The 24,087-nt window shown below is 38.6% G+C and overlaps 2 protein-coding genes across 4 annotated transcripts in view; one reads left to right on the top strand and one right to left on the bottom strand.

Moving 5' to 3' along the window:
• The window catches only part of PACRG (parkin coregulated), a 259,421-nt gene extending 235,873 nt beyond the window's left edge, over window positions 1-23,548 (bottom strand). For 2 of the 3 annotated variants that reach the window (XM_087777116.1, XM_087777118.1), the window contains exons 1-2: window positions 23,346-23,548; window positions 22,838-23,026 (exon numbers count right to left, since the gene is read on the bottom strand). In XM_087777116.1, the coding sequence (XP_087633242.1) occupies window positions 22,838-22,984 (147 nt within the window). In that variant the 5' untranslated portion in view covers window positions 22,985-23,026; window positions 23,346-23,548. Of the gene's footprint in view, window positions 1-22,837; window positions 23,027-23,329 lie in introns of all 3 variants that reach the window. The other variant, XM_087777117.1, reaches the window with a different exon arrangement.
• Window positions 23,549-23,716: 168 nt separating this feature from the next.
• PRKN (parkin RBR E3 ubiquitin protein ligase) overlaps window positions 23,717-24,087 on the top strand; it is a 780,164-nt gene continuing 779,793 nt past the window's right edge. The window contains exon 1 of the mRNA XM_087774081.1: window positions 23,717-23,801. Coding sequence (XP_087630207.1) covers window positions 23,795-23,801 — 7 coding nt within the window. The 5' untranslated portion in view covers window positions 23,717-23,794. The remainder of the gene's footprint in view (window positions 23,802-24,087) is intronic.

The following is a 24,087-nucleotide window of genomic DNA, read 5'->3' on the forward strand; positions in this document are numbered from 1 at the left end:
AATTTTAGCATTTCTGAATAGTAATTTCCCCAAATAATTGAAATAAAATGCATCTGACATACACATATTTCTAAAATATTAATTTCCCAGATACTTGCTTATTAGATTTTGTCACATTTGTCTACATACGGTGATTGAGCAAAAGATTTTAATGTTGCAAAGTAAAGTAGTAATCTAAAACGAGCAGATTTAATATTGTACATGCAATCTCATTTCTGACCCTTCTGAGTTTATCCTGAGGACTGCATAATGAAAATTACTATACTATAACATTTTTAAAAACTATAGCATACTATAAATGCACAAAGAAGCAGTAATTAAGGTATCATGAGCAATCTGGAATCTGGCATTTCCTAATTTTGGTGTGCTTTACAATTCAATATTTGTTCCTATGTAATCCCTCCTATGTTCTCTTTTAAAGGAAAAAGCAAACAAGCAAACAGTCCCACCTTTGGCAAATGAAACAACTCACTCCACTCTCTTTTTCTCCTCCGCTTCTCATTGTTTTTGTTGGAATATTAAGATACCTTCATGACCATATGGTGCTTTTGTCAGAGGCAGAGAAGGAGTGAAAAAGAAAGGAAACTATGTGAAAGAACAAAATGCCCCGGACATGGGGAAACGTTACTGGGAGTGGAAACTGAGCATTACTTCTTCTGCAGACAGTTTTGTCGGGGTAGGATAAAGCTGAGTTCTGAAGACGGGACAGCTTGGCTTGTTTCGGCTCCTGTCCCACCCCTTCCCAATATACAGCAGCTCAGAGAGCTCTCAAGCATTCACTTCGGCAGAGGCCTGCCTGCCTCCAAATTTTGATGCAGTATTATTCTGGTAGTTGGCCACAGTTCTTCTGCAAGTAAAAAGGAAATCTACATTCGAGTTTATATATCAGCAAAAGCTGAAGAGAATTTCATGTTACAAAAACCACACCATAGCCTGAAGGGTTTATTTACACCAAATTAAAGATCTGCTGCATGTAAGCGTGACAGCTTCTCAAACAAAAGAATGTAGGAATCTCTTAAAATGGAAAAGGTTATGCCATCTAAGTATTAGGGTTGCTAGCAACGTCTCTGTTAGCTACCAAGCTATGCTCTGAAGGCTGTAAGAGGAGGAAGAACAAAAAATGCTGCCATTATGAACTCTTACTTTCAAAAATTTATAACTAGGAAAAGCAATCTTTGGGCTAAATTTTCTCATACTAATTCTGTGCTAAAAGTTTAAGCTCTTTAAAAATACCTAATTATGATCTCTGCACGTCTATATAACCTAATTAGTTATGCAAGCACGGTAACAAATAATTATCAATTGGCTTGAAGATTGCATATGAATTTTGTCATCCATGTATCTGAAAATGCCTTAGTTTGGTTTTTAAATTACCACATAACCAAATGGTATGAAAACAGAATTTGAGAAATGTATCAAAGTAACTTAACTGTGAATATAGCTATCTCTGTGTGCAAATACAAGAACACAAAGTTATTTATATTTCTACAGGTATCTGTAGCAAGTATCTGTGTAACTACATGTATTTACAATTCAGTAAAATATTTTATATATTACTATACATCATATCAAACATAACTAGACATATGTTAAAAATATGATAGACCTGTGTTGTGAAGGTGTTCCACTGTGAGCAGAAGGATTATCGCAGCACATATAAGTTTTGGACCTCTCACTTCAAGAAGGACATCGAGGTGTTGGAGCGTGTCCAGAGAAGGGCAACAAAGTTGGTGAAGGGTCTAGAGCACAAGTCTCATGAGGAACGGCTGAGGGTACCGGGGTTGATTAGTCTGCAGAAGAGGAGGCTGAGGGGAGACCTTATTGCTCTCTACAACTACCTGAAAGGAGGCTGTAGCGAGGTGGGGGTCGGTCTCTTCGCCCTAGGAACAAGCGATAGGACGAGAGGAAACGGCCTCAAGCTGCACCAGGGGAAGTTTAGGTTGGATATTAGGAAAAACTTCTTCACTGAAAGGGTAGTCAGGCATTGGAACAGGCTGCCCAGGGAGGTGGTTGAGTCTCCATCCCTGGAGGTATTTAAAAGACGGGTAGAGGTGGTGCTTGAGGACATGGTTTAGTGGTGGACTTGGCAGTGCTAGGTTAACAGTGGGACTCGATGATCTTAAGGGTCTTTTCCAACCTTAATGATTCTATGATTCTAAGCACACGCCATACCAGCTATAACTGAGCTCACACAGCTAGTGGAACTGTCAGTAGGTCTGCAGTTTCTGGATTCCCCAGTAGCTTCAGTAGCTTCCCTCTACTGAACTTCATGCCACAGCAGCACAAAGTTTTATGTTCCTTCTCATGCTGAAATCAGACATACGCCAGGATTACAGCAAATCCTAAATATCCCAAACAATTTTTAATTTATACCAAGTTCTTTGATGATCTGGGTTCAAATGGACACCTATGCTTATATACAGTTCATCTGACTTCTATAAGGAAAATGAAAATGTGCATGGGCTCAGGAGCCTACATATATGTAGCTCAATACAAAAAGTGATCTTAGATATTAAAGTATAGAAGCATTCTGAGAGATATAGATAGCTTTGAGTAAGCACAAAAGTATAACTCTGTAATTGATGTAATGTGGTCTCCTTTATCTAGGTTCTTTTGGAAAAAAAAAAAAAGAAAAAAGATTAATGAAGCACAGGACAATATCAGCTTCCATGTACCTTCTTACTTTCTTTTTTCATAAAATACTTGTGCAAAAGCCTTACAAATGCAAATTTTGATGGAACTCTATACCCACCACTTAAATCCTGTAAAAGTATAGTAAGTGATCAAGCAAATGTTACTATAAGAACATTATAGTAAATATATTATTTATTCATAGGATACATTGAGTATAATTAAAATGTACATTCTGATGAAGAGGATACATTATTATTTAACATGCTGATTTTTCAAAAAAAATCTCAAAACATAATACCATTTTTTATGATTTGCAGAAAAGAGCTCATTCCTTGGCAACATCTGGAGAAAATACAGACAGAAGCTCTGACATCCTAACATTTTGTAATAGAATATTAAGCTTTTTCACTCTTAGTTACATTTTACCTTAGCCACAACAGTGAAAGAAAGTTGTCTATATATGATTACTATTTGCTGAGTTGGGTTGGTGGCCCTATTTAGTTCTGAGTTACCACACAAGCCATCATTACAATTGACAGTATAGTATTATTATTAACAGACAAGCTAAAAATGAACAAGGTAGAAAAACTAACTTCCATTTTTACCCCAAATAGGATTCTTTTCAGTTGCCTTGACAAATATGTTTGTAAAGTACAATGAATTTCGAGGACAAGTAAAATAATTAAGCTCAGTCAATCTACAATGCTTCAAAACTTTTGACTTCCCTTAAATATTTTCAGGTTTTTAGAGTTAATTCTTATAAATTAACCTACAATACAGTGCAATGGATCACTGGCTATACATATAGTTAAATGCAACAATATTTTATAATAGGAACTACAAACTATAGTTTTTAATCATTATTATTTTACTGATTTGGGGATAAGTTTCAAATTGCATTAGAAATTTGAGCATAACAATACATTTTTTATAAAAAACAGAGTCGTTCGGAGAGATGGTAAAACTGAAAATGATTCATCATTGGCCTTTCCCTTTACTGAATAACTTTCTGACAACCATGCAACTCCATAAGTTTATAAGATGTGATCCATTAAACACATGCAGAAAAGTTGCTTGATGATTCCATTTTTCTTCTAAATATTATTTCGAATTAAATTAAAATATGACTTTCCTGTAAATTCTGCCTAATTCAAGCACATACACATTTCCCTTATGCAATGTGATCTGATTACCAGCGATAAAGTACTCAGTGTGAATCACACACTGTGAAAAATGTTATTCAGTATTTCATGGAACACACTCACTCTGCAAGAATTTAATAACAGAAGAACATCTTCAGGATGCTAGTTATTATGAGGTAATAACTCAGAGAATTAGTAACACTTGACTTCTGCCATGTAGCTCTAGAGATGCTTTGTTTAATTCATATTCACTGTAATTTGTTGCTCAATTATACCCCTGCTCACTTGTAACTGTGGTCCTTTTGGTCAAAAGCAAGCCAAATGTGTACTGACATTGCAGACTGACTGTCTGCAAACTGAGCTACAGAAGTTAGAGAAGTTAGTTTTGACACCTATACACTGCCACCATCTCACTATAACCGCTGAAATAGTAATGAAAGATGGCTACTATGATTATACAGTGCAAAGTGCTATACAGAAGAAGATTGCTACCCTTTAGACCTCATCAAGTCAGACTATCACAACAAGACTATAACAAAAAGTCAGACTGTAATGATAGAAAAAAGTAAAGAAAGAGTAAATAAGTCTTCACTTTTAGGCTAGTTACAGAATAAATGCTGGTTACCAACCTTTTCAACATGTTTTCTCTACTTATGTTCCTATACCTGACAGATTTTATAAAATACTAATGAAATTATGTTCAGAAAGATGATAAAAAGCAAAAGGCCAACTTCCAAAAGAATAAAATCAACAGAAGCCAAGATATACAATAGCACATGAAGCTTGAAAGGTTACATGTATAAAATAGTAAGCTTGCTTTCATTAAGAAGAATGAGGGAGATACCAGAGCCACTTTCTAGCGTTATCTTCCTTCCATGGAGTTTAATAAAGTAGGTCTGGTTTACCTGATGTATAAAAACTGAATCTTCCAATGCTGTTGGTTAATTTATTAATCTAGCTTTGTTCTAACCTACCAATACAGCAGTATATTCAGCCCACATTTATTCTAAACACCATCAAATATAATTACAATAATATAGCTAAGTAGCAGCTAGCCATTTGTCTTTCTCCACACAGAAAAGCCAGTCATTAACAAACTTCTTCCAACTTAGATCCTGGAGTTCTAAGGGAAAAATAGCTAGTATTCAAATGGTACAAAACTCAGAAAGCATTTCAAACACTGCATTGTAGTATTTATTAGTGCTGTTAGTATGCTGAAATTTTACTTGTATTACATAATCAGAAATGTACATAAACTAAAAATGTATAGTAAAATTAGTGTGGCCCTGTTAACACTATTTACATTGCTGCTCCTTCTTGCATTATGGAGATGTAATTGTATAATTTTTTTAATTGAAATTTTATATAATAAATATAGAAAGACCTGCACACTTTCAGGAGGAATAGTAGATATAAGATACGCTGATTATAGGGCAGTAATAGTGATATAAAAAATTAGATTTATAGTCTTTGTATGCATCACACTGGGATAAGATATGCAATTCATCTCTTCAAGAAATGGTGGACAATGAGATTTTAAAATTATAGAGTATAAAATAAGTATGTCAGTTGATTCTTATTCTCAAGGAGCAAGGAGTTGATGTAGAAATGAGTTCATGCATGGACCCGTGATCTTAATGAGATGGAGACATTCATGTCCCTGTACTTGGCACTGATGAGGCCGCACCTGGAGTACTGTGTTCAGTTTTGGGCCCCTCACTACAAGAAGGACATCGAGGTGCTGGAGCATGTCCAGAGAAGGGCAACAAAGCTGGTGAAGGGTCTAGAGCACAAGTCTTATGAGGAGCAGCTGAGGGAACTGGGGTTGTTTAGTCTGGAGAAGAGGAGGCTGAGAGGAGACCTTATTGCTCTCTACAACTACCTGAAAGGAGGTTGTAGCGAGGTGGGGGTCGGTCTCTTCGCCCTAGGAACAAGCGATAGGACAAGAGGAAATGGCCTCAAGCTGCACCAGGGGAGGTTTAAGTTGGATATTAGGAAAAACTTCTTCACCGAAAGGGTAGTCAGGCATTGGAACAGGCTGCCCAGGGAGGTGGTTGAGTCTCCATCCCTGGAGGTATTTAAAAGACGGGTAGAGGTGGTGCTTGAGGACATGGTTTAGTGGTGGACTTGGCAGTGCTAGGTTAACAGTGGGACTCGATGATCTTAAGGGTCTTTTCCAACCTTAACAATTCTATGATTCTATGATTCTATGATTCTTCTATATATGTGTAGCGTGGCATCTAATGCCATTTGGCAGTCTACATCCCATCCCCTTCAAGTGAGTTCCATGAGGAACCAACAAGCAGGGTGGAAAATGGTGGGCTGTTGGGCCCAAAGGATAGCAGTTAGCCAACCAACTGGTAGGGGTTACATGAAGCATTCTTCAGGGCTCAATACTGAGCTATTTAACATCTCATTAAGAAGCTGGACTATGGGACAGAATGTACCCTGAGACACTTCGCGAATGACATCGAATTTGGAGGGGGGCATTCAGAAATATCTTGACAGGCTGGCAGAATGTGTTGACAGGAATTTCACCAAGTTCAGCAACAGTAAATGCAAAGTTCTGCAGTGTCACAGTTCAGGCCAGGCAGTGACTGGCTAGAAGGCAGCTTAGCAGGAAAGATATTGGGGATCCCTGTGACCAACAAGTTGAACAGTTGTGTACCCTTGTGGCAGAGGTGAGGCAACTGTATTCTGGGCTATATCAAGAGCGTTGAGGGAATTCACCATCTCCCTTTATTTGATGCTTGTGAGACTGCATTTTGAGCAGTAGGTCACATTTCAGACTCCCCAGTACAAAAAAGACATTGATATACTGGAGCAAGGCTGGTGGAAGGCCACCAATATGAAGACAGGGCTGGAGTACATGACGCATGAGGAGGAGACGCTGAGAGAAACAGTTTGTTCAGCCTTAAGAAGAAGCTTAACGGAAATCTCAGTGCTGTCTTTAGTTATCCAGCATGAGGGCACAGTAGAGATGAGTCAGGGTCTTCCCAGAGATGCACAACAAAAAGAGAGGAGGCAATGGTCACAAATCGCAATAAAGGAAATTCTGACTAGACAATTGAAAAACCTTTTTCACAATGAAGGCAGTCATTGGAACAGGTTATCCAAAGATGATGTAGAATCTCCATCCTTGAAGACAATCAAAGCCCATCTGGGCAAAGCCCTGAGCAGCCTAATGTAACGTAATCTGAACGTAAATCACATTTTTTAAACCAACATGAAAAATCAAGTGTTAATGCCCAAGCTGAAAAACTCCTTTTAGTCTAAATGTTCTGTCTAGTTACTACAAAATATAGCTTTTTATTCTTGGGAAAAATGATCATAAAAATAATTAAAAAACCCCAAACCAACGTACTCTTCTACAGAATTTGAATTCTCTGCCAATGACCTAAATCTGGGCAGTCAGACTTTCAGACTTGGTAACAGCTTTCAGAGTGCATTAGTCTTGCTTGCGAACTATTTCCTCTCTGGCACAGCTAAGAGGAAGATATCCGTGCTTACTTCATTAAACCTATCAGCAGTGTTTGACACTGAAGATCAGCATGTGCTACTGACTTGCCTGGGAGACTGGCAGAAATGAATCAGTCACCCTGAACTGGATAGGTCAATTCCTATCAGTCAGCTTCAAGACAATTCTGATGGGTGGTTTCTTTCCAGCCCTGAAAGCCTTTATTTGTGTGATGCTACAAGGATTTGTTCTACCTCTAGTTTTGTTTAACACAAAACTTTATGAGAGATCTTGAGACAACACACTTCTTCAGTGGCAACAGAAACTAGCAGATTCCTTATTTTATTTTATTCCTGCAAACACAGACGGACTGCAGAACTAAGGCCTTTGTGAAAAACCTGGATGTATTGTTTGAAAACGTCTGGAATGAGAGAAAGAAAGGTGTGGTACTGGGAAAAAAAGATAATTAGAAGATACTCAGGGCCAAACACTGCTGAGAGGTTTGATGAGGTACATGTATATCTTCCTTGTGGCTGTGCTGGAAAGGAGATAGTTTATCCGGAACACTAGTACACTCTGGACGCCATAAGCGAGACTGAAGAGCTGGCCAAAACTAAGTTACTTAGGCCCTCCTGATTCTTCACTGAGCATCAATCCACAAACAGTGCCACCAGCCTCACCATCTTTGCTTTCATATTTTCCAGTTGTACATTGATGTTGCTATCTACATGTTCACTTTCAATCTGGAATATTGCAAACACTGTGGCTGAGGATGACATGAATGACTCAAAAAATTCAGTTTGGTCTATCATTCTCAAGCTTTTTATATCACACTTCAAAAAATTAGGAATTCGAAGAATAAGCATGTATATTTTAGTTTTAGACAACTAAATACAAGGCCGTCCATACTAAGCACCTAGAGTTCTGCTTAGCAGGTTCATTTAAATCTTAAAAAAACCTCACTTAAGTGAAAATGGGAAGACTTGGTCTTTTGTACATTCCATTAAGGTTTTTGTACACAAATTCTGAAAATATCAAAACTTCTCCTACTCAAGTCTTTAGCAAAAGCATGATTTTTTTCAGGTTAAGGAGTTACATTTTGGTAGTTGAATTTTGGTTGCAGCACAGAGACAGTAAATCATACTGTCTTGAGAAAATAAACAGCATAAATACAGGGCTCATAGCAGAAAAAAAAAAAAAAAAAGCTTATTGATACTTGTTCCATACTCTATACTTTAAAAACTCAAAGTCCTCAGCTATCAGTTTCTTTTCAATTTTTGGTAGCCCACAGAAGGCATATCTAGTTATTAAAAAGTAACATTTTAATGTAGGATGTGAATCTATTTAGAACACCAAAGAAAAATAATTATATACTGTGAGAAAAATAAGTATCCGATACAATGCCAGGAGTAAAATTCTGGCTTCTTGAAAAAAATTCTGGCTTCTTGAAAACTATAAAAATTACCATAGCTTTCACCAAGACATTTCATCTAGTACCTTACGATAAATTAAATTTGTCACTAAATATTTATGTTCCATAAGTCTATTAACTGAACTCATGGATCAGTGAATAAATGCTTTTTTAAAAAAATGCAAAATGGGTTTTTATCAATGTGGTAAGAATTTATTATCCCATGATACCATCTTACCTCTATCATTCATACCATTTTATCTCTAAAACAAAGTAAGTTTTCTAATGGTAATTTTCCATAAAATGCCTATTCTTGGAAGAATTCCTTTTATTACTTTTCCCGAGATACAGTACTGTACATAAGAGCTGGGAAATTAAGTAGTACTTCCACGTTATAAATTGTCCTTCACTTACATAAGTAGCAAAACCACTTTAATCTCACAGGTTTACTCATATAGACTACATAAATTACAAACCCGTATTGTATCTTAATGAACATTGATAAAATTCTTTTTGTCTTATTCTCAGTCATATGTGAACACAGATATTTGATTTATACACGAAGCAATTGTTTCCTCCTTATTTTTATCTACCACTTCATTCTATTTTATTTATAACAACTTGTTGTTGCAAGGCTGGTTTTCATTAATACTACACAAATGTTTTCTATAATAAACTCTTCAGTATACATTAGAATGTTTAGTCTTACTGGTAGCTTTGCAGTTGCAGTCCTTGACTGTGTCTTTGCAAACTAAAAGTGATTACTAGCTTCCTGTGTTTACAAATGTATGTTATCAGAAGACATTCAGTAAAGTCTGAGAAATGTTTCTTAAATAAGTCATACCTTTTCATTAAATTCATGTTTCTAGTACATTAAAATCAGAAGATTAAACAATAAACCCAATAAACAAAAATATACTTACTATTTAATTACAAAACTTAGTAACAGATTATTTAACCTTTAGTCATGTGAAATAACATCTACAGACTAAACGTGGAAGCCAGAAAGGTAGTCAGAGGTTTCTCCTCTGTCACTACAGTAAAAGAACTTCTACTTTCTAATGAAGTGACAAAAAGGATCTGCTTCAGATATTCTGATTCTCCAAGAAGTTCTGTATTGTGCTGCTGATGCACCCTTCTGTCAACTTTGGTGATACTAACAGTCACTTCACTGGGAAACCACTGAAGTCACTAATGTTCTCGTAGTTCCAAAACTGAAGTCTAGGCTCTGAGAGAGAGAGTTTATTTTCACAAAAAAATTTACGTAACTCAGTTATTAAGTGTTCAGACATTTTGGTTCATCTTCAAGCAATGGCTTCTGATTGAAAGGAACTCAACCTTTTTCCTGCTTGTATGATTCACTTGTGATATTACAATAGTTCAATTTTATTTAGTTCCTTTGTTATCTCAATTTTTTTCTGGCAAATGGAACAAATGCATTGGGGTACCCTTTCTAAAACAGCTTCATAAGGAAACAAAGCTTATACATCCATGCTGTGTGTACACTTGCCTGCCTTCATTCCTAAAGAAAGTGTATCCATTGACCATTTTCAACTGAATTCGAGAAAAAAGCAGATTTCAAGCATAAACAGTTGCCTTCATGTTTTATGGAAATACCAGAGAACAGAGAAGAGTGCTCCAATCAAGAGGTTTGTCTCTCGTGTTATTAGACACCAAATACCTTATTAAATATCAGCAGGAAAGGTTTTATTTTGATACTAATCAACCAGAAAACAAAAAAAACACAGGATATCAGGCTTTGTTAGTTTGGATGCTTATTGAAGTACCTGGTGCAATGGTTTATTTTCCCTTTGTGTTTTTTCATGTAGTAGCATAAACTTCCAGTGATTAAGCTGCAAATGTTACACAGCTTTAGAGAGTCCTTTTAAAAACACAAGAACCATAACAATATTTATTAATGTCTCCCTTAAAAACACATCTTATTTCCTTTCTTTGGAAAACATGACCCAAAATGATAATTTTAATCAGACAGTTTGTAACTTGCAAGAAAAGAAGATGCCATAATAGCTCCTTCAATGGATGCCTTGTGAACTACTCTGTCTCTGAGAGTGGGTCTATGGGACCCTGAAGTAAAGTCAGCATACATCTAAAGCAGTCAATTAGACAAGGATGAAGAAAATCATGAAACAGACTGGAGAAAGAAAGAATAAACAACGATGAAAATACAGGCTAAAGGGGACAGTACAAGATACTATGGACGATGACAGAATCCGCCCATATAATGAACATATTACACTAAGTGGAACTTTTTTTAATCTCCCACTAGTTAATAATCAATATTTCTAGACAGCTAGTCAATGACTGTCATCCCATTGAGTTATGCATGATACAAACCCGAAGTGGAAAATACGGTCTAACAGTTGAACACCAGCCCCCAATATCAGGGCAATTCAAAGAGCCTAAATTAAGCTCCTTCAACTATTGGCGAAGAGAATGAAACACTTCAGCAATTCAAAAAGATGAAATGCTGGGAGAGACGGTGAATACCTACAGGATGCTGAAAAGTGATATATCTGCCTACTGAACATGCAGACCATGAAATTCTTTTCTGAAGACTGAAACCCACTTTCAGGAAGGTCCCCTTAAATAATATTTCCATCTTTTGCATATTTATTTAGGATTTAAAATACAAGCTCAGGAGGTCGTGACTTTGGTCGTTTCTCTTTCCAGTTCACAAAATTTCAAGTCTACAACTTTCACCTCCCAGCAGCATATCCTGATAATCCAATTGCAAAACTATCTTTGCCCAGTAGGCCACACAAGAATTAAGAACGCAAGAGTTAAGGCTTTAGAAGAACTTTTAACACAAGGGAGACTACCTCCAGTCTACTGGGAAGAGCATTCAGTTAGGAGTCAGCTGATGTGCATTTAGCCTCTCTAAGGTATGAAATCTAACCTGTGACTTGAAGCAGAAAAGGTCATATGCACATCTCAGCTGGAGCTGCTCTCAGAGGAACTGTTTTGGCAATGAGAACAAACAATTTGCTTGCATTTTACAAGTTGAGAAGTACTTCCTTAGCCATGTAGTTGGCTAAACATCGGTGCTAAACACACTATTGGGCAAGCTTTTTTTTAATCAATGTTAAAAGAGTATTAACTTAATACTGTAAAAATGAAGAACATTTAGTATTATTAAAGAACAAGAGCTCATAGTGTTCCACTTGCTGGAAGCAAGAGAACGAATAGGATAAAATATGGGGAAAAATCACCTAAATCCTACTTAAGGATGACCTGATAAAGAACAACTTAGGGAATATCAAACAGGGGGAAAAAAGTCTAGAGTTTCCTGATTTATTAGTGGCAATTTAGTGACTACCTCTGCAAACGTATTTTAATATAGCACCTCAGTACACATTTTGTTATTACTGTCTAATGGAACATGGTACAATAGAGGAAGAATTTTTCTGTCGCTACTGCAGAGCCGTTTGTTTTCTCACTTAAGCTGAAAAAAAATTCAATTCTATCTGGTGACAGGGAAAAGGAAAAATGACAATCCAAATGGAAACAACCCTGTTAAAACCCAGTAATTTCCTCGACAAAATTTATATCCAAAGGTCTGAATGTTGTACGCTATTGGCAGGCACAGTATTGTCAATGGTTGATATACACTTCTAAAATTTCTGTTATAAAGATTCCTTTGTCAGATAACAGTAGACAGAAGAGTTTGTGAAATTTCATGCAAGCTTAAATTGATTTCTCACTGATTTTCCACTAATACAACTGAACTTATTTTGCTTTTTTTAAATTAAATTGCTGCATGTTACACAATTTTAGTGCACTGCCTGAATTCTTCAAGTTGGAAGAACAATTGGATGACCAAAAGCCTTCAGACGCTATCAAATAAAATATTAAAACTTGATTGTTGTCCGAATAATAATATTGTAATACATGTTAAGTATGTCCAAAGGCATACTAGAATTTCATAAAATAATCATGACTTATACAGGTTTTAAGTAGAAGTCTGAAGCATGCTACAACTTTACTTTTGTGGATTTTTAAAGATAGTATCTCCCTGTAAGTGGTTGTCTACCTCTACAATATTTACACAGTGAAATTTGACTATTTTGTGATAATTATATATAGGTATGAACTGCAAATTTCTAATGGTATTGCATTGGTTAAGTTAAGCATTAGCATAATGTACAGATATAATGGGCTCTTGACACCACCGTTACCTTCAGGTTGTATTACTTCCTAAAAAAAACTTATTTTCTAGCTCAACTAGAAGTTACACATTTCATGCAGAAATCACTTTCTGAATTTGACGGGCTATATTATGCAGGAGATCAAATCAAGTTGTATTAATTGTTCCTCTGACCTTAAACTATTACTCTAAAACCTGACAAAATAAATGAAGGACACACAAATTAGAAGGGCATGAGAGGAATTAGTAAAACACTGCATAAAAGATGTAAAAAAATCAGCTAATACACATACACTTCCCGTGAAAAATATTTTTTCAGTCATACCTTACAAAGCTGCAATTTAAAAGTATAATGAGCTCATTCCTTTTGAGTTTTTTTTTACAGTAAAAATTATTATCTAGGGTATTCTAATATGGTCTGGGGAGAAGCATTATACATCCTTTAAAAGGTTTCTAGCCATGTGGAACTGCCATCTTCCCAAAAAAACACCTGTTGAACATCATTGCAAGAGAAATCCACTGATATCAAAAAAGGACACATCTGGAGGATAAGTAAAGAAAGTCAGAGAAAAAGTGAGCATGGAGCTGTAGGTAAACGTGTAGAAAGAGAGAGGTCAATAGACCTGCTTTGGGAAGTAAGAATGTACGTTTTCAACTTCTGGGGGAAAAAAAAAAGGTCTATGAAATTCTGGCTGCCAATGTCAGTAAAGTATGCATGCACGTTTGCCTTAATAGTTTTAGCTATTATTGAAAGAATGGAAGATCTTCTTTAGAAGACTTCTTTAAGTCTAAGTTCTTTTCTAAGTCTTCTTTAGAAGACTTAATACTTACATATAGTTTCAAGAACACATGGGTAAGTCCAGACAACTTATGCAAAAGTGGTTCTTCCTTTCATATCATAATAATGAGATGCACAGTGTGACAAACATTGTAATAAAGAAGTTCGTGTGATAATGGCAAAACTAATGGATGCCTTAAGCACACAAGTTAGGCAAGAAAATACTGTACCGTTTGATTTGGATTGACATTATTTTCTGTGCAGAATATTATGTATTGCCTACCAACCACACAAAAAAATATCAGTAATATGCTTATGACTAATGAAATAGGCATGAAAACACAAGTTTAAAGACCTATTCTTCCTCTAAATGGTTGTTACACAGCAACTCAACAGTATGCCATGCTTCCTTCAAGGCATTCAAGAGTTTTCATTCCACACTCATTTCTACAGTGTATTTTATAATATGTTTTAACTTTGTCACACATATAGTGCAGAACTTTTGTACTTACTGCAGTATACAATTGTTTATACTAGACAAGTGATAAAAAGTCTTCCATCACAAAAAAAAAGCGCTAATCTGACTGTAAACAGACTAATGATATCGCTTTCAATTAAGCCATGACATGCTATCCACATACTTCTATTATCAAATGGAAAACAAATCTGTATTCATTCTTGCTATCAAGATCTTGACATCATCCTTTACAAAAACATGGATGAAGAGTAATTTTTTTTTAAAAGAAAAATCTTGCTTTCAAACACAAGCATGCAAACTGTTAAATATACATGAATGAATACCACCACAAATGTATGAAAAGCTAAATTATGTGTTTACTATCTTGTTATAATTCAGGCAGGTTTTATTATCTAATCAAAATCCTGAAGTTCTATTGAAGGTCTATCTGACTCCAGAATTACATTGCTCTCAGTAGCAATCCCTTTACTTACATGCATCCCCTCTACTTACACCCATCAGAGACCAAAATTTACAACTATAATAAGCATAATACTTGTAATGTACCCACAGAGTCAGAATGTAGCTCTTAAACACAACACTTCCATAACAAAGCCTTCAGCACAATACGACCGCATATGGGACCGTTACAACTTCATCTTATCTGACATGTATGTTAGCTAAGAAAGGCAGTTATCAGAGAGCAGTGAATTTTCCAGCAAAAATTATATAACTATACTACCAGAATGAAAAGCCATGCCAAACTGCTTATATGAATTTCACATATATCAAGGAATCAACTGTTGCTGGCAGGAACCATTCAGTCTTTCACAGCGTTTTTTCTATCACATTGTCTAGAAATTTTATCAACGTACCAACAGTATTGTTTGCTACTATTTTTTGGCTTTGCAGTAACTGTCATTTCAGAATGGTTAAGAAAACTTCATGAAAAAACCAAAACCTCCCTGATCCCTTCAAAGCTTTAAAAGATTGTTTCAGTTGAACATAGACCAGGCATATATATTAACTGGAAGTATCAGATAGGAAAAGAAAGAAAACTTCCGTTTCGCTGGTATGGACCCCAGCCCTCTCTGTCTGCAACAAGGCAACAATTGGCTTCAGCACATCAGTGCATAACTTTGGGGAGCAAAGCCATAGCAAAAATCATATTGGGTTAGTGATCACCCAGGTCCCCACTTTGGGGAGTGACATTTCGTTCCTCTCCTGTTTCCCCAGTGTTCTCCCACTACTTTCTCTAGCGCAAATGCCACTATGCTACCTCTCCTGTCTCCTTCACCCACTTAAAGCTTCCAATGTCTTTTAAGTTATAGCAGTGACAAGAGGAGACTGTGACACAAGGGACAGCATCGAGAGGTTGACAGCTACAGACACCGCCTGCTGCTTCAATTCCTCACAGCATTCTCTGCATACTTGGCAGCAGTACTTGCTGCATACTTGGTGGAGCAGACCATCTAGGAAGAATTAGCTGCAGTAGAGATCTCTGCTGATAAGCACGTGTTGCTGCTACCCAAACAGTGATGCAGACTTATTCAATTGTATTTATAAAGTCAACCTTAGATTTATGTTGTAGTTCACTGTTATAACCAGAACAATGTGGTGTTACATAGGTTTTCTGAGGATCAAAAGAGAGATCGACTTATCAGAAAAATAAAGTATCTTCTCAGTTGTAGTATTTATTACCCGCTTCACATCACATCTTCAGAAAAGCAGCAAAGCTATTAAAGCAAAAACTCTCAAATGCCTTTTTCCTTTTTCTTCCCCCAGTTTGAGAGTCATTTAATCATCACTAATTTGTCTGACCTCAGCAGTAGCAGAGCCATGGAGTGGCCACAAACTACCCTCTTCTGGAAGAAGAGGCAGAATTGTGAGAAAACTCGGGTTGGAAAGGACCTTGGGAAGTGTCTAGTCCAACCTCCCTCTCCAAGCAGGATTATCTCTGAGATCAGACCAGGTGCTCAGGGCTTTTTCTATTTGGGTCTGAAAACCTCCAAGGAAACTGCACAACTCTGGGAAACCTGACGCACTGCTTGTCTATCCTCATGGTGAAAAAGCTTTTCACCATCCTGAACACCTCATTTCAACTCACATCTTCCGTCCTTCCATCATTCACCGGAGTGAACAGACTAGCTCAATCTTCCTGACAGCTATTGGGTCATTAGGTCTATTAGGACCTAATACCATTAGGTACCCTGGTAGCTCTCTCTTCTCCAGGCTGAAAAAAATACAGCTCCCCAAGCCTCTCCTCATGGAACATGTGCTCCAGAACCCCATCTTGAAGGCTCTTCACTGAACTCACTCCACATATCCTATAGCATCCCCAGTCAACTAACAGGGAGAAGACCAAGTTAAAAGCTGAAGCCTACATAAAGGCCAGGATTTTTCTTAGCTGAAATGAATGATATGAAGTTGAAAGAATATGTACACATGCTCTTTGGAAACTGTTATGGAGTCTGGGTGCTGAGAAAGGTGTATGGCAGATGCTTTCTAACTAATCTGTTTCACATTTTCTATTGGCTAGCTGTAGAGGTATGCCCAGCTGCATGTGGGAAATGCTGACTTTAGATAATTCCCTGGTCAGCAAGTTTACTGCTTAAAATCCTGTTCTGAGACTATTAACTATTAATAACTATTTTCTAATACTTTGTTCTGAATTCATACACTTGCATTCAGACATCTGAAAACTGAAAAATGCCCACTTCATTCAGTGAAACACCAGACAGATACCCATATACTCAGACCACTTCAGGATTTTAACTTGTATGAAATCTGTAAACACTTAAGACCTTTTCTCTCATATACTTAAAAGAATTTAGCCTGGTATTTGCTCTTTTATGTTAGTTTCAGTTTGCAAACTTTAAAATAGTTTAATTCCAATGCCAGAATCGACAGAATTTGACAACTATCTCTGTAATTGTCTCCAGTTAGAATATTTTATTCATTAGTTCATAAAAAGCTGATTAGTAAAGGGGTCTTGAAACATGACTGTCATAATGTTTTAAAATCATTTTACATTTACCTCCTCTAGGAATGAAATTTAAAACCTTCCAAGGTCTTTTTCTACATAAAATATCGTGAATCAAATGAAGTGATTTAATACAACAAGAAATGTCAATCAAAAACATGAAATGGAGTCTAACTGATAATTTACTTATTATCTATTTTAAGTCATATGACTGCATTATAAAAAAAAAAGATTTACTGGAGATTCAAGTGTGTAACAGATTTTCATAAATGAAACAGCATGATTTCTTCATGCTTGAGGACATTAAACAAATCTTATCATCTTAGCACCACAACTACGAGCAATATCAACCTTCCTCCACATTTGCAAAAATTAAGGGCTGATTTTAAAGTCTTTTAAAATAACAAGAGCAGTATGATTAAGCCATGTAAGTTATAGCCGGAAAACATAATACGAAATACAGGCTTTTAGAAGACATGATCTTAAGCATTAGTATTTTTCCTGTGTATTCTGCTTTTACATTATACTATCAATGTGGTCACTACAGTAAAAACAAGCATGGAATTGGAAAGGAACATAACTTTATGAGGGGAAATAAAAACCTCCTTGCATTGAACCTTTTCATGTTTTGACCTAATGTAACTGAAGTGCCTCACCAATTCAGTTGCATCACTATGTATTGGCACAAAGGAGGAGGTACAAATCTGCAGCAGAAGCAGGCAGGGCTGTAGCAGCCACAACTTTTGTTAGCTTACACTGTTACTAAGCTGTATGTCAAGTCTGCACTGCTGCGAAAAAAATGCCGAGCTGCTTTTCATCTAGGTTTAACCAGGACCCCAGTCTAGTTCACTGCACAGCCATGCAAAAATTTTTGTTGTGCAATGAATAAATGTCTAGGGATGAAAACCACACCTTTCAATTGTGGTGCAAGTTTATGCTACTTCAAATGCTTGTGGAATTACTCTGCTAGAACTCAGTTTCATAACTGGTTTTAAATGAATTAAGACCGTGATGTTGCTGAGAGGGACATTCCCACCCACACAGCTTGTGCTGACAACATATTCCTGTTTTGCCTCCTCCTTGAATATGTTAACTTAACAGCTGTTAGAGCTGATCCAACCTCCTCTGTAGCTGCAAGAAACACCAATGTAAATGCAAAAGGGGAGACAGAAGCATGCAGTCAGGACAGGGAGGAGGGCAGGACAGAGGAGCCTGGTGGTAGCAGGAGCTTCGCTTGCCTCAATCCCAAAGACTGCAGTTTGACACTGTTAGCTTCAACAGGCTGGAGTGTTTTTCAGCAGGATCAGTTTCCTGATCAGCCAACATTGTACAAATGTGGGCACAACACAGGGCAGCAGTAATAAACAGCCTGAAACAGGAAGAAGATAGGACTGCCTTCCAAAGCACTGACAGTTTAAATTGACTCACAGTGGTCACTGAAGTATACTCGTAGATTGTACAAAATTGCTATTGTTAAACTGGAGCAGTTCCTCCAAGATGGACATACTACTGCCCAATAAACATTTGTCAAAACATTCCTTTAACTTGACATCTACTTGCCCCAAAATGTACTGTGTTTTCCAATAAATTAGCTATTATAATAGAGAGGTAAACTTTTTTTCTTGTAAACAATGCTTTCCTATAGCCTTAAAATCAGATCAGAAACCATTACTGCTACAAAGTAAATAACAAAAGTAGTTTCAGTTACACAATGTGGATGAACATAAACAGAATATCATAAGTTTCAGAATCTAAACAAATCACATTACCTCTATGGTTAAAATGAAACCCTTGCTATGAATTATTATCAAAGGGTAAAGGGTAAGAAAGTCCTTCACAACACACATTACTGATAATGGCTTGAAAGAGGAGTTTAAACAATAAAGATTGAGAACTCATTCCAATACATACAGACTGTAGACTCCTAAATGAGGAAGAGAGGGATGAAAATCCAGAACTGCAATCTAAATAACCTTTTTTTCTGCTTATAGGCAATTACACTTTTAGGAGATGGGAGCTGTGCTTCTGCACATAGCTAAGACTCTCCCAGGTTGAACAGCTCTGCTTTGGCTTTTGAAATCCAGGAACAAAACAATTCTGAGCATCCCTCCCTTTCTAAGGCCATCTAGTAGACATTCTCACTTTATCCCTTATACACAGGCTGGATGTGGCCCATTACTAGTAGCAGTTTCTGACTGCTTTCATGGAACACAGACGGATATGATGGTGATATTTTCTATATAAAACCTACTGGTTTACACACTAAGCCAGGAAGAAAATCCAAATTCAGCACTCTGGGCAGAGGAGTTCACATTCATATGCTGCAGAAGGGTACTTCAACTTACCTGGCACTAGTGTTACTAAAGGAGGACCTGTAGAGGAAAGATAAACTCCTCTTTTCCTGCTGAAGAGCTGCTGTTTTATAGTAAGGAATTCAAGGTTCAGGAAAAACAGAAAGCAAAAGAACATCCTTTCACAGCTTTATTGGCTCAGTGCTCAGTACGGGATGTCTTAAGTTCCAATTCTACTCCAAAAACATCAGATCCTTTCTAGCAATGATGGACATAAAATTCCAAAACCAAAGCTTCCAAAACTCCTGAATGAATGATGTATGCACTAAAATGTATTGTTTAGTGAGCTTCCTACCTTGCCACTTTCTCGCCCTATGAATCCTAACTCAGCACAGTAACAGCACTTTGAAAGGGTGTGTGGAGACATTCCCTCTGTTATCTTTTTCACCTCAGTAATCTTGTAACTTGTTGGTTAAGAATCTTTTAAAAGTTGGGAGATAAACTGGAATTCCCTTTCTAAAGTTCCCTTTAAGTAATAAAATGAATCCTCTCCTTGAAAAAGTGCTTTTACCACTAGTTTATTACAGAAAAGGGGGGCACTAACACTTTACTCTGTCCTGTACAGTCGCAGAAATTAGGAAAAATAACCATTTGGAGAGGATCAGAAGTGAATAGAGGTATCTTCCTGCTGTCCACATTCATGTACAGACACTTTTCTACTTGCTAGTTTGTATATTAGTTTTTAATTATATTCCTAATTCTACCCATGCAGTACATGTGAAGTATGAGCACATAACATGGCATTCTTGATTCCACTTGGAGGACAAAACAATTAAAATGTAAATGTCACAGCATCTGGCTTGTTAGTTTAGAAGACCTTTATTGGATCTGCTCTTAATCTAAACTGCTATATGAATTTACAGTTTTGGAATAACATAAACCAAAACACTTCCTTCAGTTCAGGAACAATTTTTTTGGTGAATATTTATTAAGCAATGTATTTCAATAAGTAAATTTTAGATTTAGCCAGAGCTGAGAAAAGTCTTTAATACTGTATATACTTAATTTCTGTACTTACTACTGGCTATGAAAGCAGACTTGGGAAGAAAACTTTATCCAGCAACTTTCATGAAAAACGGCTTAGTAAAGCAGTCTTTGCACAAGAAACATCAAAGAATTCTGGAACCCTTACTACAATATTTACAGTCGTATATGCATAATGGTAATCTGGTAGACTCTATGCTGAGTTTAAGACTCACTGCATGCTTGCACCAAAGGCTATTAATCTGTATCTAGTTGTTTGACCTGGAGATGCTGAACACGTTGCTGACAACCCTGTGCCTTGTCATGCTGTTAACAAAAAGAATTGTCATGTCTTAACTATATTTGCCTGCTGTGCTTTCAAGCCTCCAGTCAACTCCTAAGCCTTCCATAAGAACTTCATCAATGATGTCAACCTCTGACAAATGAGTACTTAATGAATCTAAAGCTCCATTTAACCAGTTGTTGGAAAAGAGGGACACCCATTTTTGCACATACTGGCAGCAAGATATTCCTTACTCTATCCTGATTTTTTGCATTGACCCCTGGGAACTGATTCCAGTGGCTGCCTGTCCTCACTTGGAGCTTTTGCAAAACACAGCCTCGAGGTACAGGTACTACAAATCTTCCAGGACCTCTAACAGTTTCACTGCTTCCTACCCAGTTATGAGCAGAACCTGTGGAGAGGGTCAGAACACTGTTAACCCTACCTCTGACAGGGTGACAAGGGGGCAGGCAGGGGGCAGGCAGGCAGGGCAGCCATGAAACAGGTGGCCCAGAGAGGTCAGGGAATCTCTGATGTTGGAGGGTTTCACAGCTTAGCTAGGGAAACCCATGGTTGACCTGATGTAGTGCTAGTGACAGGCTCACTTCAAATGGGAAGTTGGGTTAGATGATCTCCAGAGGTCCATGCCAAAAAAACATCATTTCTGTGATTCAACAAGCAGCTGCAAAGGCAGCAGAGTTACCTGTTCACTTAATGACAGTACCACATGATTTAACATTCTGTTAATGTTTAGGAAGTTAGAATTGGAGCCATAAAACTCAAAACTCTACAAATATTTAAAAGAAAACTTAAATTCTGATTAAACTCATAGCTAGTTATGTTCACAAGTCAAAGCTCCTTTTTTTAAACTAAATATATATTTCTCAAACTCCACTGAAACTGCTGATTCTTCTAGATGAAATCAAGCGTCTTTTACATATCAAGGTGTAAACAAATATGTGCAAATATCCACGACTTGAATTTTGTCCAGAGAAGAGGAAATGTCTTTTAAAAATTAATCCTTAAACTCACTGACGTGTTATAGTCTATTCCACACATTTCTAGAATTAAAAACAAACCAATCAACCAATCTTTAAAACAAAGGGTTTTTTTAGTTGTTTTTGCCTTGTATTCTTCCCACTAAGGTGAAACATGTTTTAGTTTTACTAGTAAGGAGAAAGTTTTTAAAGTACACAATTTCTGCTCCATTTAAAATTTGTTTAAAGATTGACTTGTTTGGGTTTTTAAGAGGATGCTCTTACAGATAACAGGTCCAGAAACACTGCTCCAGGAAGACTGTTTCAGCAAAACAAGGGAAATAATGTATTTCCTAACTGTTGTCAGAGAATATATAGAATTAAAAAAAAACCCTGAGAACACAAGACTTTGCTAACACCTTGAACTGTGCCCAAATAAAGAAAAATACAATTCAGGAGTTTAAGCACAGGTGTGTGCTCATACTAGCTCATCCACTTACATATTGAACATTTGCATTCTGTACTAGCTGAAGCTTTTTTTATTCCTAAAATCTGACAAAAGTAGACAAATAAAACAATACAAAGCAATTTGAAAGGCCTTTATCCTAGTATTTTTACTCACATACCCCTAAATTCATTAGAAATTGGGGCTGTTACTGAAAGCGAAGCTTGCTGGATCAACTCCTCTTTGTCTTTGAACTATGAGATGGAGAACTAATGTTTGTTTCCAGTTTAGTATTCTCCTATCCTGTGTGGAAGCTTTTTATTATTTTCCAAGCTTATTTTCAAAATGAACATATTTTCCCAATCTTTGCCATCCTATGTGACATTCACATCAAATTTATACCATACTGTGTGCCAGTATATGAAAACACTTTCAAATAATACTACAGTATCATTTGACAGCGTTTTGCTAAATGAGAGGTAGTAAGCCTTGCACACAATTCTATAGGCTGACAGTTTAACAGAACATCCATTGCCAATACAAAACAATACAGAAAAATTGTGGCACCAAAGCAGTACGCTTCAAGGCAAAGCATGACAATTTCCACAGGCATCGACAGTTACCTTATGATAATACTTCTGTAAATTTCAGCAACCAGCAAACTCCAGATAAAGTTTTAGCAACTCACACACCTTCCTGACACGCTTTATTCACAGCTCTAACTCGCTATGCTTCCTGGACACAGGAGAGTAAAGCAAATAACATCACCTCTATATTAGCAGCAAACATACCACAGTGTTTTTCATCATGGCTTTAACAGTGAATCCCTCGGAGACCTGCTGCTTGCTTTTCTTCACGTGCCCCAGAGGCTCCTGCTGCTGGGGGCACCTGTCACCTATGGGCTTTGAGGGGCTTGAGCCCGCTTTCTCCACTACCATCTCCCCACCAGCGTCCTCGACGGACAAGAAGCAAAATACAGACTGGAAAAGACAAGCAAACATCAACGCCCCGCCCGCAGTAGGTTCGAAAACGCAGGTCTGCCTCTGTCCCCTTCCCAACCAGCGACACCCCCCCCCGCAACCTTCCCGCGCTTCCCCTGCCCCTGACAGGCCTCCTCACCTGCGCCTCGTCCCTCGCTCCCCCTCATCCCCCTTCTGCATCCCAGCTCCCCCTCCCCACCGCGCCCGCTCCTCCGTCCCCAGCCCTTCACAACCACCTGCTCTTCTTGCTCCCCCCCCCGCCCCGGGCCGTTGCCCACCCCGCCGGCCCTCGCCCTGCCTCACCCCCTGCGCCACCCACCCGCCTCCCGCAGCGGGCTCCGTTGGGGACGGGGCGGGCACTGGCCGCCGCCGGCGCTAGCACGCGTCCCCGGCCTCGCGCCCGTCTCCAGGCAACGCGTCAACAGCCCGCCGCCTTGCCGGCGGGGGTCACGTGCGCGGGGGAAGCGCGAGGTTAACCAAAGAAACCCCAGCGGCACCCTCCCGCCCCCCCTCTCGCGCAGCCCACAGGCAGCCGCTCCGCAGACATTAACAGAAAGTAATTAACACGGGGCGGGGGGGGGGGAGGCGGTCACGTGAGGAGAGCTGGGCGGTGTGCAGAGGCGAGAACTACGTTACCCAGAGGGACCCGCGCCTCCCCCGTGGCGCATGCGCAGTCCGCCGCCGGCCGGCCCCGCTCGAGCAGCGGGTGCCGCCGGCAGGGGTGCATGCGCGCGCGCCTCCCTTCCCTTCCCCTCCCCTGCCGCCGCCATGATAGGTGAGTGAGCGCGTCGGGGAGGGAACGGGCCCGGATGCAGATCCGCCCTTTCCTGTCCGCCCCTCCGCCGACACTGGCGCATCGGGCCCGGGGGGCGGTGTGGGCTGGGTCGGCTCGGCTCGGCTCGGCTCGGCTCGGCTCGGCTCAGCTCAGCTCAGCTCCCGTCGGTACCCCGCTATCCCCGTGGGCACGTCCGCCCGCGCGGTCTGCCCTGGTGCCTCGGCGGGGTGGGGCGCCTCGGACCCCGCTGCGGGTGGTGGCGGCGGGTGCCGGCGGCGGGTGCCCG

The sequence above is a fragment of the Nipponia nippon genome, unplaced genomic scaffold (assembly GCF_047370975.1).
Source record: "Nipponia nippon isolate SJK-2023a ecotype South Korea unplaced genomic scaffold, ASM4737097v1 scaffold_4, whole genome shotgun sequence".
Classification (NCBI taxonomy): Eukaryota; Metazoa; Chordata; class Aves; order Pelecaniformes; family Threskiornithidae; genus Nipponia; species Nipponia nippon.